Source organism: Polypterus senegalus, chromosome 6, assembly GCF_016835505.1.
Source record: "Polypterus senegalus isolate Bchr_013 chromosome 6, ASM1683550v1, whole genome shotgun sequence".
In the NCBI taxonomy this organism is placed as follows: domain Eukaryota; kingdom Metazoa; phylum Chordata; class Cladistia; order Polypteriformes; family Polypteridae; genus Polypterus; species Polypterus senegalus.
This window is the reverse complement of record NC_053159.1, coordinates 99,192,137-99,208,030: the sequence shown is the minus strand read 5'-3', so window position 1 is coordinate 99,208,030 and position 15,894 is coordinate 99,192,137. Positions and strand designations below refer to the sequence as shown.

At 36.3% G+C, this 15,894-nt stretch overlaps 1 protein-coding gene across 1 annotated transcript in view; it reads left to right on the top strand.

Moving 5' to 3' along the window:
• Positions 1-12,877, top strand: part of tmem248 (transmembrane protein 248) — a 54,794-nt gene extending 41,917 nt beyond the window's left edge. The window contains exons 4-7 of the mRNA XM_039756640.1: positions 2,850-3,000; positions 7,629-7,812; positions 8,078-8,221; positions 12,817-12,877. Of these exons, the coding sequence (XP_039612574.1) occupies positions 2,850-3,000; positions 7,629-7,812; positions 8,078-8,221; positions 12,817-12,837 (500 nt within the window). The 3' untranslated portion in view covers positions 12,838-12,877. The remainder of the gene's footprint in view (positions 1-2,849; positions 3,001-7,628; positions 7,813-8,077; positions 8,222-12,816) is intronic.
• Positions 12,878-15,894: the final 3,017 nt, after the last annotated feature.

Here is a 15,894-nt window from a genome sequence, read left to right as displayed (position 1 = left end):
TGACTGTATAACTCTGTCATGCTTCAGGTCACAGACAATTCTCCTTAATAATTTCATGGTGAAGTGCCAAAGTCATGGTTCCTTCAATACAAGTAAATCTTCCAGGTTCTTAGCCAGCAACGCACACCCACACCATAGTACTACCACTCTTAAGTTTTGCCATAGTTATGATGTTCTTACTGTAACTTAGCTTTACGCCAGATATAGTGGGACCTGCTTCTTTCCAAGAGCTTTACTTTTGTCTGCCTAAGAAACATTATTCCCAAAGGTTTGGTGATCACCCAAGTACAAGTACACGATGAGCACTGCAGATAATAATGGATGGTGGTGGTTTCTGCCTTGCTACTCTCCCATATATCCCATGTCTCTTTCTTCTCATTAAGCCATGAACACTGACATCAGGTGATGCTAGGGAGGCCTGCATTTTTTTTTAGGTATTCTTCAAAGATCCTCTGTGACCTCTTAAACAAGTTTCTGCCATGCCATTTGGATGTTTTGGGAAGGATGGACTTTTTTAGAAAGACTTATTACTGCTCCAGATATTCTCCATTTGGAGATAATGACTTCCACTGTGGAGTGCTGGAGACCAAGAGCCTTAGAAATGGCTTTGCATCCCTTTCCCAATTAATAAATTTCAAAACCATTATCTTACCTGAAATTCCTTTGGTGAAGGCATAGTTTTCCCTTCTGATGACTACTCCAGCCTCATAGTAAGGGTCAACATAGGCTGAGGTTTAGATTTAGTAGGGCTGGCTGTAGTAAGGTCTGGCAGTTTTCAATGATCTGAGTCTAAATTTCAAATAACTTTGGTCAGATGTTTGAATGAGTAACCTGGTGGCAGATTACTAGATAGATAGATAGATACTTTATTAATCCCAAGGGGAAATTCACATACTCCAGCAGCAGCATACTGATAAAGAACAATATTAAATTAAAGAGTGATAACAATGAAGGTATAACAGACAGACAATTTTGTATAATATTAACTTTACTATTATCTTTTCACATGAACAATACCAGTGTTGGATACAATTAAGTATAAAGTAGCAATCTAGAAATGGGGTTATATATTTATTCTGGTTCCCTTTATCACATATTGTGTTTTGTCTCAGTGTCTGAAACCATTAATTCTGATAAAAATCCAAAAATCAGGCAGGGGGCAAATGCTTTTTCAGAGCACTGTAGTTGTTTTCTAAAGCAAAACTGAGAGAGCTTGAAATTTATGTGATTATACAAATCTGAACCACTTTGTTGGTGGCATGTGAAAAATACCAGAATTGATTTTGGTTAGGTGCAAAACACGGGATACAAGACATATTAACTCCAAGAGAACACAATTTCAACCCACCATTAACCTGACACTGTGCAAACCACTATAAAAATACAATATCTTGGGCAAAACTTTTATAAACTTCAATAGTTAACTCAAATATATAAAAAAACTGTACAAAATAGTGAAAGTTGAGCAAGTATGAAGTATTTACGAATAGACAAATGACAATTTAATGAAAAGATCGCTGCTGGGGTGGGTGGAGTCAAATGCAATCTTTCCTGCTCTCTTTTTCACTCTGGCAATGAAGAGATCTTTTAATCTTGGGAGACAACAACCAGTGATTTTTCTCCACTGAACAAATCACCTGCTGCAACAAAGTCTTAGAAATAGAGCTGGTAGAAGGAAACTCTTGGTGATGGCTGAGTAAAAATTTAACAATGCATCCCTTGATACGACAAGCTTCTTAAGCTAGCTAAGGAAGAACAATCTTGGTCTGGCTTTCTTGATGATGGAGGTGATGTGATTGACCCATTTTAATGTATTAGTGGAAAGTAGTCCCCAGGAATTTAAACTACTGAACCACAATGTCTGGACAGTTAGTGACATTTAGGATTAGTGACATAGTAATTAATGGCATTTTAGTTTACCATCTTAGCCATGCATCAACATAAAAAGTAAAAAGACACTAACATTTCATTAGTTTCTTTATAAACTGCATTATGATCAACATGGAGATTTGCAGCATCTTTATTTTTAGTTATTGGCAGGAAACAACTATCCTCCATCTAATTTTATAGCCATTGAATTGCTATAGTCATCTTTTTAAAAAAAAAAAAAATAATAATAATTTAAAATTTTACTCTTTGAGTTTTCTTTGTTTTGCTGCAAAATTAACATATTACTTCTGAGAAAGATATGTCTTAATTTTTAGAAGATAAACATATCTGTAGTTTTTACTTCCTCTAAAATATATGTAAGTTTTTTTTTTAAACTGAAGAAATTACAGATTATATATTGCAAACTACTGTATGTTTCCACTCCTTTTATTACAGACTTTGAAGTAATTTTGTGTGTCTTGCTCTTCCAAACCAAGTGTGTAGATAAAATTGTTTTAATTTCCGTGCCATAAATGTGGCCTTCATTATGTATGCTATGGATATTTTCATTTATGTTCTAGTCAAGTGTGCATGTTAAAAATAGTTTGTATTATTTATCTTTCTTGTGCTGGCTTTAAGTTCTGTTTACTAAGAAAATAAGTGTTACATACTTGTAAAGTATAAGTACATATGTGTGTCTTCCTATTTTATTACAATTTGTACTGTACTTATTTTTTCACATCAAGTTACTGTTGTAATATATAGATTTACAGCCATTTTTACATAACTTTAATATTTAAAAAGTTAATTGGTATATTTAACATTTGTTACAATCCCTTAAGAAGTATGTGTGAAATGTGATATATGACTAATATATGCCCATTAGTCAATACATTTCTGCAACTTGTTGATTTTTATCACTAGTGTTTTAGGGTCTTTTCATTTGTGGTATGGTCTTAACTTTCTCTTCCTGTGTTTAGGTCGAGAGGCCCATGAAGAGCTGAATATTACTTTCACATTGCCTGCAGCATGGAACTCTGATGATTGCGTCCTTCATGGACACTGTGATCAAGTAGTATTTAGCACCTGCATGACCATCACAGCAGCAAACAGTGTCTTCCCAGTTACCGTGTAAGTATTTTCAGCTCTTTATACCACTAGGTGGCATTAAAGCTCTGTTATGGTAATAATAATTTAAATGTTATTTTAATTGTCCTTGGAGGAGGAGAAAAATATTTGTGTCTTAATCTGTCCTTTTTCTAAACCTACTTTTGCAGTATAGGATTGATTACACCAGAAGTATATTCAGGGGGCAAAATGTGCAAGTCATAGTTAAGCTTTGAACATGACCCTAGCTTCATGAGTATACATGCACAGTATGCCATCATAACAACTATTTATATGCTGCATATTTCACTGATGATAGGATAAATGGGTGTAAGAATAAGGCGTAAGGCATATTTTGTTAGCTTCAACAGTGGCACATTGACAGTTTTAGATGACATATCAAAGTCATTCAGGTATACATGGGGCAATTGCTTTGCATTTACTCACTTTTCAGGTGGCATATAGCACTTTTTCAGTGAGCTGTAAGGGTACCAACAATTTTGTCCATGTCTGTAAATCTGTATTGTAGCATAATGCATTTTATGATGTTAATGACTTAAATGTAAATAAGTCTTACTTTTTACAGTATTAGAGCAGAACATCTTATTAGTGTAATTGACATAGTTTTGTAACTAGGATAGTTGTATGTCAAGGCATGTCCACTGAATGATTCGAGTTGATAGTGGTTTTGCTTCAGAAATTTATGGGCTGGACTCTTTAAACTGATTTATTGTTTTGTATTTTGCATTTATCTAAGTCTATAAGTCTTATTTTCTATTACAATATCTCTCTGTAGTATGGTGCCAATATTAAATTAATTCCTTATTATTTTACAAGTTTTCATTTTTTTGACCTATTATTTTGTTACTGCTTTATTATTGTTCTGTTACTATTCATATTCTATTCTCTATGTATCCTGTATTATATGGGGATGTGATTGTTTTGCAAAATGTTTTTGATAAAGTCTTGATAGGTCGAATATTAATTTATTTATTTTTATTGCTTATGTTATTTTCAGGAAATTTGTATTGGTATATAGGGTGGTCCAGATCTAATTATGCAATTTTACATTACGCTATAACTTATTAAGTTTATTACATAGAAAATCACCCGAAAAATCCCGGACCATCGAAGTGTGCGAACTGATGACATGAAGAATCGTCTTTGCGCCGAACTGGAATAATCCCCGCATAAATCAAAGTCATCCAGACGATTTGGATCTGCATAGTTAGATCTGGACCACCCTGTACAGGTAGTCCCTAGGTTACAGACATCCAACCTACAACTTATGATCTGGGCCGCAGCTGCAACACATGCACCTCAGTAACTGCTGCTCAGTCATCTTTGGCCTGGGGATGCTGCAAGCCGTGGCTGGAGGGCGGCGATTTCACTGCTTACGCAGTGTAATGTCCCTCGGCAGCTCCTGGCGGCAAGTGGTGACCCGGGGCCACAGCTTTTGCTCGTGTGCAGGACAGAGGTTTGATGGGGTGGTTCGCTGCCCGCCCACTATGCCGCTGCAGCTACTGCTCCTGACTGGACGCAGGCTAGATGGAGCGGAAGGGGTTGTTTCACTGCCCACCCACCAGACACAGCTGCCCCGTTCGTTCTCGGTGGGCGGCTGGTAATACTGCAAACGGTGACCCTGTTGTGGCTGAACAGATGCCAATGAGGGTGAACGAGGCAGCGGGGAGCAGCATTGTAGTGTCTCTCCGGTGGCTGCCTGTTGAATGGGAGCTCTTGGGCAGGCGCTGCAGGCAGCATACTGTAGTGGAGGTGACTGTGTGGTGGGCGAATGGTGAATCTCCCCTCCCCATTCATTCTCAATAGCAAGACTGCTTGTACTGTTACACACATAGCAGGAAGTTTTCTCTTGTCAGTACATCAAACGTATTGACGACGGGTGCCTTTCTGCTGTGATAGCGTGTACAGTTCTGTGCAAAAGAGCTAATCTTTACCTTTTCTCTTCACCCTTCAAGAATGTCTCTGAAACACAAATCTGATGCAAGTGCTGGTGATACAGTAAAGAAGAGAAAAACCATCACCATTGAAAATAAAGTAGAAATAATAAAAAGGTCAGAGTAGTGCTGGGTGGTATGACCAAAATTCTATATCACAGTATTTTTCAAAATTATACCGGTTTCACGGTATTGGACGGTATTTTTTCCCCATGCATGATTGGATGTTAACCACATTTCCACTGCAATTACTGGCTAAGAATAACCTATTCCACTGTCATGAGAATTGTACATTGTACAAAAAAACATTTTAATGTGCACACAAGTATTAATACAGGTTTGCATGGCCCCATAAAGCGATAGTTTTCAGGGGGGTGGCACAAATGAAGAGAAGGAATCACATTGCAGGACAGTTGCAGTCAAAATATAGAGCCTTTTTATTGAACAATATTTGCAAACTACAGTACTTGAACTAAAATTTTGACAACATACATTGCATCTGGAAAGTATTCACAGCACATCAGTTTTTCCACATTTTGTTATGTTACAGCTTTATTCCAAAATGGATTAAATTAATTTTTTTCCTCAATATGGCAGATGTGACGAGGTTCCAAAAAACTGGATGTATAAATGGGCATCGCACAGGTTTAACTTAAATATTGTGTAAATATTGGGTTCTTGATCTGGTGGTCAAAGACACAAACACAGAATTCAATGGATGTTCTTCTGAGCGGGCTTTCTTTATTGCATGCGTGCTGTCTTCTTCTGATGTATTAAACCCCCAGTTCCTATCCTTCCTTTTTCTTTCTCCACATAACCAATTGCCACATGATAAATGTCCTTGTGAAATTAAAATTAGTTATAAACTTATACCACAGAGTGCTCAGAACTTTCAAAAATCTTCGTTATACATGTTTAATTATGCCGTCCATTCAGGGTTGCGCCCATCCCAGCAAGCATTGTGTGCAAGGCAGGAGGAGATCGTGGCGCCAGCACATCGCAGGGTGAATACAAGCAATACATACACTAGCAGGGTTAATATAGCATAACATAACCCGCAATTCTACATGACTTTGAAAGGAAACTGAAGCACGCCAAGTAAACCCACCAGCAAACATGCATATTCAAAGCAGGGAACACCTGGGACCCCATTGCTGCGAGGCAGCAGTGCAACCTCCACACCACCATGCCCCCAACATGATTAATAAATGCTTTAATGCATTTCATCATGAAAATTATATCAAGTATTTATCTTTGCATTCTAAATGTTCAGGGAGCAGGAATATCATGAAATGAATGTATTCTGGGTGCTGTCTGCGCCTCCTCTTAGCGCAGGAGGAAGTCACTTTAAGAAACAGTAACGATTAATACAGCTCCGGGAACACAACACAAACCATTTAATGTAATGCTACATAACTTATGACAGGGTTTGAGAAAATCTAGTAAATTAAATATTCATTTAAGATGAAGTTTAGTTTATGATGTTCTACTTTAATAACAAAGTACGAGAATAAAGTCAACATGTCGACTTTAATCTCGACAAACAGCGAGAATAAAGTAGAAATGTTGACTTTATTCTCGTCATAAGCGTCAAGATTAAATTGGAAATGTTGAGAATAGTCAACATGTCGTCACACTATTACACAGTACCCAGGTACATTACACAGTATTAAAAAAAATACAACTTGGCTTGCAGTATTATCAAGTAGTATAGAAACAGTATTCACACATTTGAACATAATAGTCCACATCTGACTTTTTAAATCCAAAGTACCTCCAGACAACAGACGTGACTCCTTTTTCCAGCAAAAGTTCTTCTTTGTCATCATGTTCAACTTTATCATCTGCCTCAGCTTCAGTTTCGGAATGTTCTCTGTCCATTTTCACCGTGCAGTACCTCTACTAATGCATGTACTCCGTTGTATGCTTGTTTAGCGGTGTAGCAATGAAAAAGGTCCCCCTTAAAACCGTTTCCTGCTGCAGCACGTTCCGAATGTTGTTTAGGCAATTTAAACTGGTGTTGCGGTATAAGAAAAATCCATATCATAACAAAAATTAAAAAATGGTTTTTGGTATGAACCGGTATACCGTCCAACACTAGGTCAGAGAGAGGTGAAACTCCATCATTCATTGGCAGAGCACTTGGTTACAGTCGGTCAACAATAGCATTTATTAAAATAATGTACCTGTTCCAACTTAAATACAAACTCAAGTACAAACCTACAGTCCCTATCTCGTACGTAACCAGGGGACTGCCTGTATATCAGATATTTAGTTTTATTATGCTCTGAAATCTGTAAGTGTACAGTTATACTTGCACAGAATCCAACATCAAATGTACTACATGTGACTTACAGATCACTTAAAGAAAAAAAACAACATTCACAATAACTACTGATGCCAAAAGTTTTGTCACTACCTGAAATTGCCTTTTGTACCTTTTCTTTTATTATTTTATTTAGTTTAGTAGGTAATTTGATTTGTAGATGCATTTCCCTTGTTTTAATGTACTTTTTGTATAACTGTTCCAAATTTCATATATAAATGCAATGCATGCTTCACTAGAAAATTAAACTACAAAACAATAGGAAGACCATTTTAATCCAGTGCTTTATGTTTAAACTTACAATACTATGGATTGACATCATTTTGTCTCTTTCTTTCTTTGTGCCAATAATGATATATTTTTTAATACAGCCAGCCTCCCCACTGTATTCCTGAGACATACAGCAATGCCACAGTTTGGTACAAGATTTTCACTACTGCAAGAGATGCCAATACCAAATACACTCAAGATTACAACCCCTTCTGGTGTTACAAGGGAGCCATTGGGAAAGTGTACCATGCCCTGAACCCCAAGCTTACTGTCATTGTTCCAGATGTGAGTTTTGGTTATTTAAGTACTGTGCTCTAGCAAGTCTGTCCTTTCCCTAAACCCTGTTTTTAGTTGTGCTAGTTTAGCATGTTTTTAGTGCCAATTACTAGTTTGCTGTAGATTATATTATCTGTCCAACCAAGAACTTATCATAGTATTAACCCTAATCCTCACCCTACATGCACACTTATCTCTCAAATAAAGATAATAACAATTGGCCAATGAGGTCACTAATTCATGCTTTTTTTTTCTTGTGGACATCTTATTTTAGGATGACAGGTCCTTGATAAACCTGCACTTGATGCATACCAGCTACTTCCTATTTGTGATGGTCATTACAATGTTCTGCTATGCAGTTATCAAAGGACGGCCTGGCAAAGTACGACAGAGCAGTTCAGATTTCTGTCCTGAAAAGGTATGTTTACATTCAGTAAATGCATGGGGAAAGCATTTCCTCCACTATTTGACTTGATTTTACTTGTTGCTTTCTGGAAATCATTATTACTAACCAAGCAACAGTTAAGGAGAGTGATAGAAACATGCATCATCTACAGAGACAGGCAAATGCCCTCTGATATCTCCTCCCATTGTCACAAGAATTAAAGAGGTGACTCATTGTTATAAAGTCTTAAGGGAACAAGTTATTACCTTTACTGAAAAGCAGACATGAAATTTATTACAGCATCAAAAGTGACCATTTTCTCTTATGTGGAAAGGAAATTGCATGCAGAAAATAGTATAAAAACTATTCTTTTCCCTAAAATTGTCCAGGGGGAACTCCCTAACTGTCGAAACAAATGTCTTGCAAACAGTAGGTTCATGCTGCTTCATCAAAAATGGATCTCAACCAAGAGCTTATACCCTTTAAAAAAATTGTGACTTCTCCACAGATTTAATGCTAAAATGAAACTACTATGAAGAGAGTTCTTTAGAGCTTTAAATGTATTCAACCTGCACTTTATAAAGGTTTGACCTAGTTATGGTATATCATCTATATCAAATTATAATTATTTTGTTTATTTTTTAAATAACATTATTGTAAATCATCAAATAATATTTTCCACTGATCTGATGTCTGCATACTCCTTACTTTCAGATAGAGAGCACAACAATGTGAGAGAGGTTTACAATCAGATTTGAATTCATTCAGTTGAATTAGTTATTAGTTAATTATTTCTTATATTTTAATTAAGTAAAAAAGGTAGTAATGGACACGTACTAGACATACTAAATGTAACATTAATGTTTAACAAGACTGGGTCCTATTAATAAAGTATTCTAGTGATGCATTTTGAAAATTAAGTGATAGATTAGGTTTTTGTTTCCAACCCAGTTCCTTAATGAGAAGTTATTTACTGTTGTTGAAGCACTTATACCTCAAGCAACATTTTTATACATCATTTTTATGGTTTCACTTGTTAAAATCCTGTGTGTGTGTGTGTGTATTCCAAAAAAGTTGGGACACTAAGCAAATTGTGAATAAAAACTGAATGCAATGATGTGGAGGTGCCAACTTCTAATATTTTATTCAGAATAGAACATAAATCACGGAACAAAAGTTTAAACTGAGAAAATGTATCATTTTAAGGGAAAAATATGTTGATTCAGAATTTCATGGTGTCAACAAATCCCAAAAAAGTTGGGACAAGGCCATTTTCACCACTGTGTGGCATCTCCCCTTGTTCTTACAACACTCAACAGACGTCTGGGGACCGAGGAGACCAGTTTCTCAAGTTTAGAAATAGGAATGCTCTCCCATTCTTGTCTAATACAGGCATCTAACTGTTCAATCGTCTTGGGCCTTCTTTGTCACACCTTCCTCTTTGTGATGCGTCAAATGTTCTCTATAGGTGAAAGATCTGGACTGCAGACTGGCCATTTCAGTACCCGGATCCTTCTCCTACGCAGCCATGATGTTGTGATTGATGCAGAATGTGGTCTGGCATTATCTTGTTGAAAAATGCAGGGTCTTCCCTGAAAGAGATGGCGTCTGGATGGGAGCATATGTTCTAGAACCTGAATATATTTTTCTGCATTGATGGTGCCTTTCCAGACATGCAAGCTGCCCATGCCACACGCACTCATGCAACCCCATACCATCAGAGATGCAGGCTTCTGAACTGAGCGTTGATAACAACTTGGGTTGTCCTTGTCCTCTTTGGTCTGGATGACATGGCGTCCCAGATTTCCAAAAAGAACTTAGAATCGTGACTCGTCTGACCACAGAACAGTCTTCCATTTTGCCACACTCCATTTTAAATGATCCCTGGCCCAGTGACAACGCCTGAGCTTGTGGATCTTGCTTAGAAATGGCTTCTTCTTTGCACTGTAGAGTTTCAGCTGGCAACGGCGGATGGCACGGTGGATTGTGTTCACTAACAATGGTTTCTGGAAGTATTCCTGAGCCCATTCTGTGATTTCCTTTACAGTAGCATTCCTGTTTGTGGTGCAGTGTCGTTTAAGGGCCCGGAGATCACGGGCATCCAGTATGGTTTTACGGCCTTGACCCTTACGCACAGAGATTGTTCCAGATTCTCTGAATCTTGGATGATGTTATGCACAGTTGATGATGATAGATGCAAAGTCTTTGCAATTTTTAAGCTGGGTAACACCTTTCTGATATTGCTCCACTATCTTTCTGCAACATTGTGGGAATTGGTGATCCTCTACCCATCTTGGCTTCTGAGAGACACTGCCACTCTGAGAAGCTCTTTTTATACCCAGTCATGTTGCCAATTGACCTAATTAGTGTTTATTGGTCTTCCAGCTCTTCGTTATGCTCAAATTTACTTTTTCCAGCCTCTTATTGCTACTTGTCCCAACTTTTTTGGGATTTGTTGACACCGTGAAATTTTGAATCAACATATTTTTCCTTTAAAATGATACATTACTCGGATTAAACGTTTGATCTGTTATCTACGTTCTATTACAAATAAAATATTGACATTTGCCATCTCCACATCATTGCATTCAGTTTTTATTCACAATTTTTTTAGTGTCCCAACTTTTTTGGAATCCGGTTTGTGTATGTGTGTGTGTGTATGTGTGTGTGTATATATATATATATATATATATATATATATATATATATATATATATATATATATTCATCAAAAAAGAAACGTTCCTTTTTCCAGGACTGTGTATTTCAACAATAATGTTTTAAAAATCCAAATAACTTTACAGATCTTCATTGTAAAGGGTTTAAACAATGTTTTCCATGCATGTTCAATTAACCATAATCAATTAATTAACATGCACCTGTGGAATGGTTGTTAAGACCTTAACAGCTTACAGAAAGTAGGCATTTAAGGTCACAGTTCTAAAAGCAGGACACTAAAGAGACTTGTCTACCGACTGTGAAAAACACCCAAAGAAAGATGCCCAGGGTCCCTGCTCATCTGCGTGAGCGTGCATTAGGCATGCTGCAGGGAGGCATGAGGACTGCTGATGTGGCTAGGGCAATAAATTGCCATGTCCGCACTGTGAGACGCCTAAGACAGCGCTACAGGGAGACAGGAAGGACAGCTGATCATCCTTGCAGTGGAAGAGCCCGGATCTCAATCCCATTGAGCACGTCTGGGACCTGTTGGATCGCAGGGTGAGGGCTAGGGCCATTCCCCCCAGAAATGTCCAGGAACTTGCAGGTGCCTTGGTGGAAGAGTGGGGTAACATCTCACAGCAAGAACTGACAAATCTGGTCCAGTCCATGAGGAGGAGATGCACTGCAGTACTTCAAGCAGCTGGTGGCCACACCAGATACTGACTGGTACTTTTGAATTTTAGCCTCCCTTCATTCAGGGACACATTGTGAAACATTTTTAGTTTATGTCTTATGGTGTTGACTCTTAGTGTTCATACAAATATTTACACATTAAGTTTACTAAAAGTAAAAACAGTTGAAAGTCAGAGGACGTTTCTTTTTTTGCTGAGTGTGTGTGTATGTATATATATATATGTATATATATGTGTATATATATGTGTGTGTGTATATATATATATATATATATATATATATATATATATATATATATATATATACAATATATATATATATATATACAATATATATATATATATATATATATATACACTATATATATAGTGTGTGTGTGACAATCTCATGTCAGTACAACATGAAAAAAATAACTTATTTACATCTGCTCTTATAAGAACAGTAGTAGTTTAGTTGTATATTAAATTCAGTTATCGGCCTAATCACAACTGATGATCATGCAGCAGAAGTTTTATTCCTTCCACGTTTTAAGTTAAATATTGGCAATACTTCAGCAAGTAGATTACCATTCATCAATTGATCATTTCCAATAGTTTTTGCATTTTCTATAACTACAAATTAATCTCAGTGCCAGAGTTTTGACCGTGTTGGAATATACCTGTGGACTGATAGCAAAGCAAGCTGGTTGGGGGTGCTCAGGCCACCATAGGCCACCAGGGGGGCACACCCCCTTGTTCGCCATAAAATGCTAATGACAATGGAACCAGCAGTTCTTCGCATAACTTGTTTCAGCTTACACCTGTGTGTTCATCCTGAAGTATCTGGGTTAATTAATTATTTGGAAAGAAACACAAGTGAAAATGTGAAGGACTGAGAATTGCTAATCTGCTTTAGGTTACAAATCATTTGGATATTTGTTTGAAAGGAAAAATATATCTGATATAAGAATTACCTGATATGGCAGAATAAAAATCATAATATGCCCTAAAATTAAATGAGTTCTGTTATTGGTAAGAATTTGTTTCTAATTAAAGTTATTTAGGACTGACTTTGCTTAGTGATAGATCATCAAGATAGATATTTTATTGTAAATTTGTGTTATTAAAATATAATCAACAATGTAATACCCAATATTGACAGAATTGATAGAATAGATACCCATGTATGGTATTTCTGTATGGTAGATCTGCCTGTGCGTTAGAAATTCTCTGTTGCCCACCTTTGCTTTCAGCACATTTTTCATTTCTATTTTTTTTCCTTCTTTCTCTTTACAGGTAGCTTTGTCAGAAGCCTAAAGAAGCAATTTTTGAAGTTGGGCAGAAAATGAACTTTAAAGAAAAACAAATTTTATATATATATATATATATATATATATATATATATATATATATATATATATATATATATATATAAAATATCTTGATCTTGAACTGATTTACTAGTTGCCTACTGAACCCAGAATGGGTGCAAAGCTCTGTGAATGCATTACTCTGCAATGTTGGGTTATTCCAACCAAAGACATTTTAAGTGCCTGTATCTGCTGTGTAAATATTTGTAGATGTGTGTGCGAGTACAGGAAAGGTCAGCAGCGACCTCTGTGCTGCCCCAATGGCAGCAGTCAGAAGCGAAGGATTGCTAGAGCTGGCAGCAGTGAATTGCCCTTAGACCAGTAAGAAGGATTCCTGGACATTAATACAGACTCCTTTAAGAGTACATCATACTTTATTTCCCTGTCCATCCTACCCTACAAGCTTAGTAGAGATGGTGGCTGTTCTCATATTTGGCAATTGCAAATCACAGCAATTTGAAAAGGATTCATTTTGGGGAAGCTGCCATATTGTTTTTCCTTGGTTTCATTTACTCCACTTATCCAAACACTATAAGCTTCCATCATCATGAATGTTTTCATGCATTCTTTTCATTTTCATAGGTTAGACCAAGCTTCACATTATTCACTTATTTCAGGACTTTTCATAAGAAGGCCTTTGCTTATCCTTGAGATTTTACTTGGTGATGCTGCAGGATTAGTTTTCTTACTTTTGATTTTCTGCTGCATCATGAGAGCAAAATAGTTCTTAAAAATGTTTAAAAGCAAATAATGAAATCATGCTTGCAAGTTTTCACCTGGGCATATAACATGTCACCGTTAACTTCCAACTTGAGTGTCTGTTTATTGCTCTCATTTACAAATACAAATGCAAGCAATGAGGATAGCTGTCATACTTTTATCCATGCTGTTAGCTGAATGGTATGAACTTAGTCATTTAAGAATATGAAAAAGATCTTTCACTCAGAGCTATGATTTCTCTGAGAACAATATTTAATTGTTAATTATTTGGCTTAAAAATGATATCTTAATACCTTGAAATTTCATTCTAAATCTTTCCAGTATAATATAATTGCATCTGTGGTACAATATATTCCATATATTATGACTGTGTGTGTATATGGACATATCTAATTTTACGTAATTTCAGATCATGTAGGCCTGCAGTTTCAAAATGAAATATACTTAATATATGAGGTTTCTAATACCCTGTTTTGGAAAATGTCAGACAAACAGGAAAGAATTACTGCAGGTGCCCAAAAACTGTATTGTGGGAATAAATAGGAGATTATAATGTGCACAACTAGGTGACATTTGGATTTTTCAAAATTCTGATACATCCAAAAAAACTAGTCTTATGCATTTTTCCTTTTTTGTGTTCTGTCAGATTTATTATTAGTTGAAATATTAACGGTAGATTTTTTTTTTTCCCCTTCAGTCACTTCATTTTTTTTTTAGCTAAGTACACACATTGAATTGACTTGCATCCTTTAAGTTTAATCTCCTAGTGTTTGAACGTGTCTGTCTTGAGTATGAATGCAGCATTGATGAAACTGCTTCGGGTTGGATCCTGGTTGGATGATGACTGTTAACTTGTACCTGTGTACTTCAGTCCAGAATGAACCTAAATTGCAGTTCTTTAATAATGTGAATATGACATCCTGCCTTTTTTATTGTTTGTGGGGTAGGACTGAGTTCTTCCTTTTTTCATTTTCTGTTGCCTTGTGAAAATGTTGTGTTGCATATATCTTTTTGCAGACTGGCTGTCATAATATGTGTATTATTTTTTCTTTTTTAAATACTTGTCTCATTCTCATGGAACATCATCAATAGAAGTTGCTTTAGGCGATTAGCTGTGATTTGTTTAAAACAACCATAGACTTTTTTTGTAGTTCCTCTCTCTGATATTATTGCTATGCAAACATTTCCAACAATTACATATGTATAAAAGAAAACAAAAATCTCATTTATGAGCCTTGAAAATGAGTTTTCAAATCTGTTTTTGGCCCTCTGCAAGGTATATTACTTCCAAAGGATTCTACAAAATATGGAATTTAAAGCATAGACCTTAAGGCTGCAGCACCCCTTACCTAAGTGTAGCAGATAACCAGTGCATTGGATGTTTACTCTAATCTTAAGGGTGATGCATATTTCCACACTACCAGATACCATTTTATTGTCTAGTGATGAAACCTACTGAAGTTAACCATAGCCCGGTGTCTTAAGCATTTGTCTTGATAAAGGTATGTTAGAGGTATGTTAAATGCAGGAGTTGTGCACAGAATGTCGAAAAGAGACCCATAACATGGAAAAACTTGTGATCATCAGTGCCAGTCTAACACAAAGCAAATTGGCAAATGTAGTATTTTAATTCTAGAATGCATAGAGTCCCATGCACTCGTTGAAAGGGCAGACTGTTGCATTTGCATTCAGTATACAAAAGGAGTGAATATTGCTTTTTCTTTTTTAATTTATGCAGTGGGCACTTATGGGCTACAAAATCATATACACAGTGGAAACAAAATCAGTCCAAGTGTGCAAGTGAAAAAAACATGACCTCTAGTATTTTGCCAATTTCTTCCATAGTTTACGTGCATGTGTAAACATTATAAAGTACATATGAATGACACACACCAGGAGAAATGCATTCAAAGGCAGCCACAGGAAATAAAATGAAAATGCAACCCCTGGAAGCGACTGAGGTTTGCATCTTAAAGACCATGATGTTGATTTGTAAAAATATGAACAGACGTGCACAAAATCCTGTGCCTTTTCTCTTGGAGGCTTAAAACATGTAGCTAACAAGAGTTGTGTACTTCCAAAAACTTACTTCCCTGCTTCATCTAAAAAAAAATCTTTTTTTTTTTTTTTTATAATATATTTTAATGCAATATAGTTGAATATACCCACTGTTGTGAAGGGTGTTAATTGGTAATCTATTATATCTGTGGATCTTCAAATAACATACAGCTTCCTGTGGATGACTCAATCCTTTAACTGGATTAGGCTGAATAAAAACTGGAAG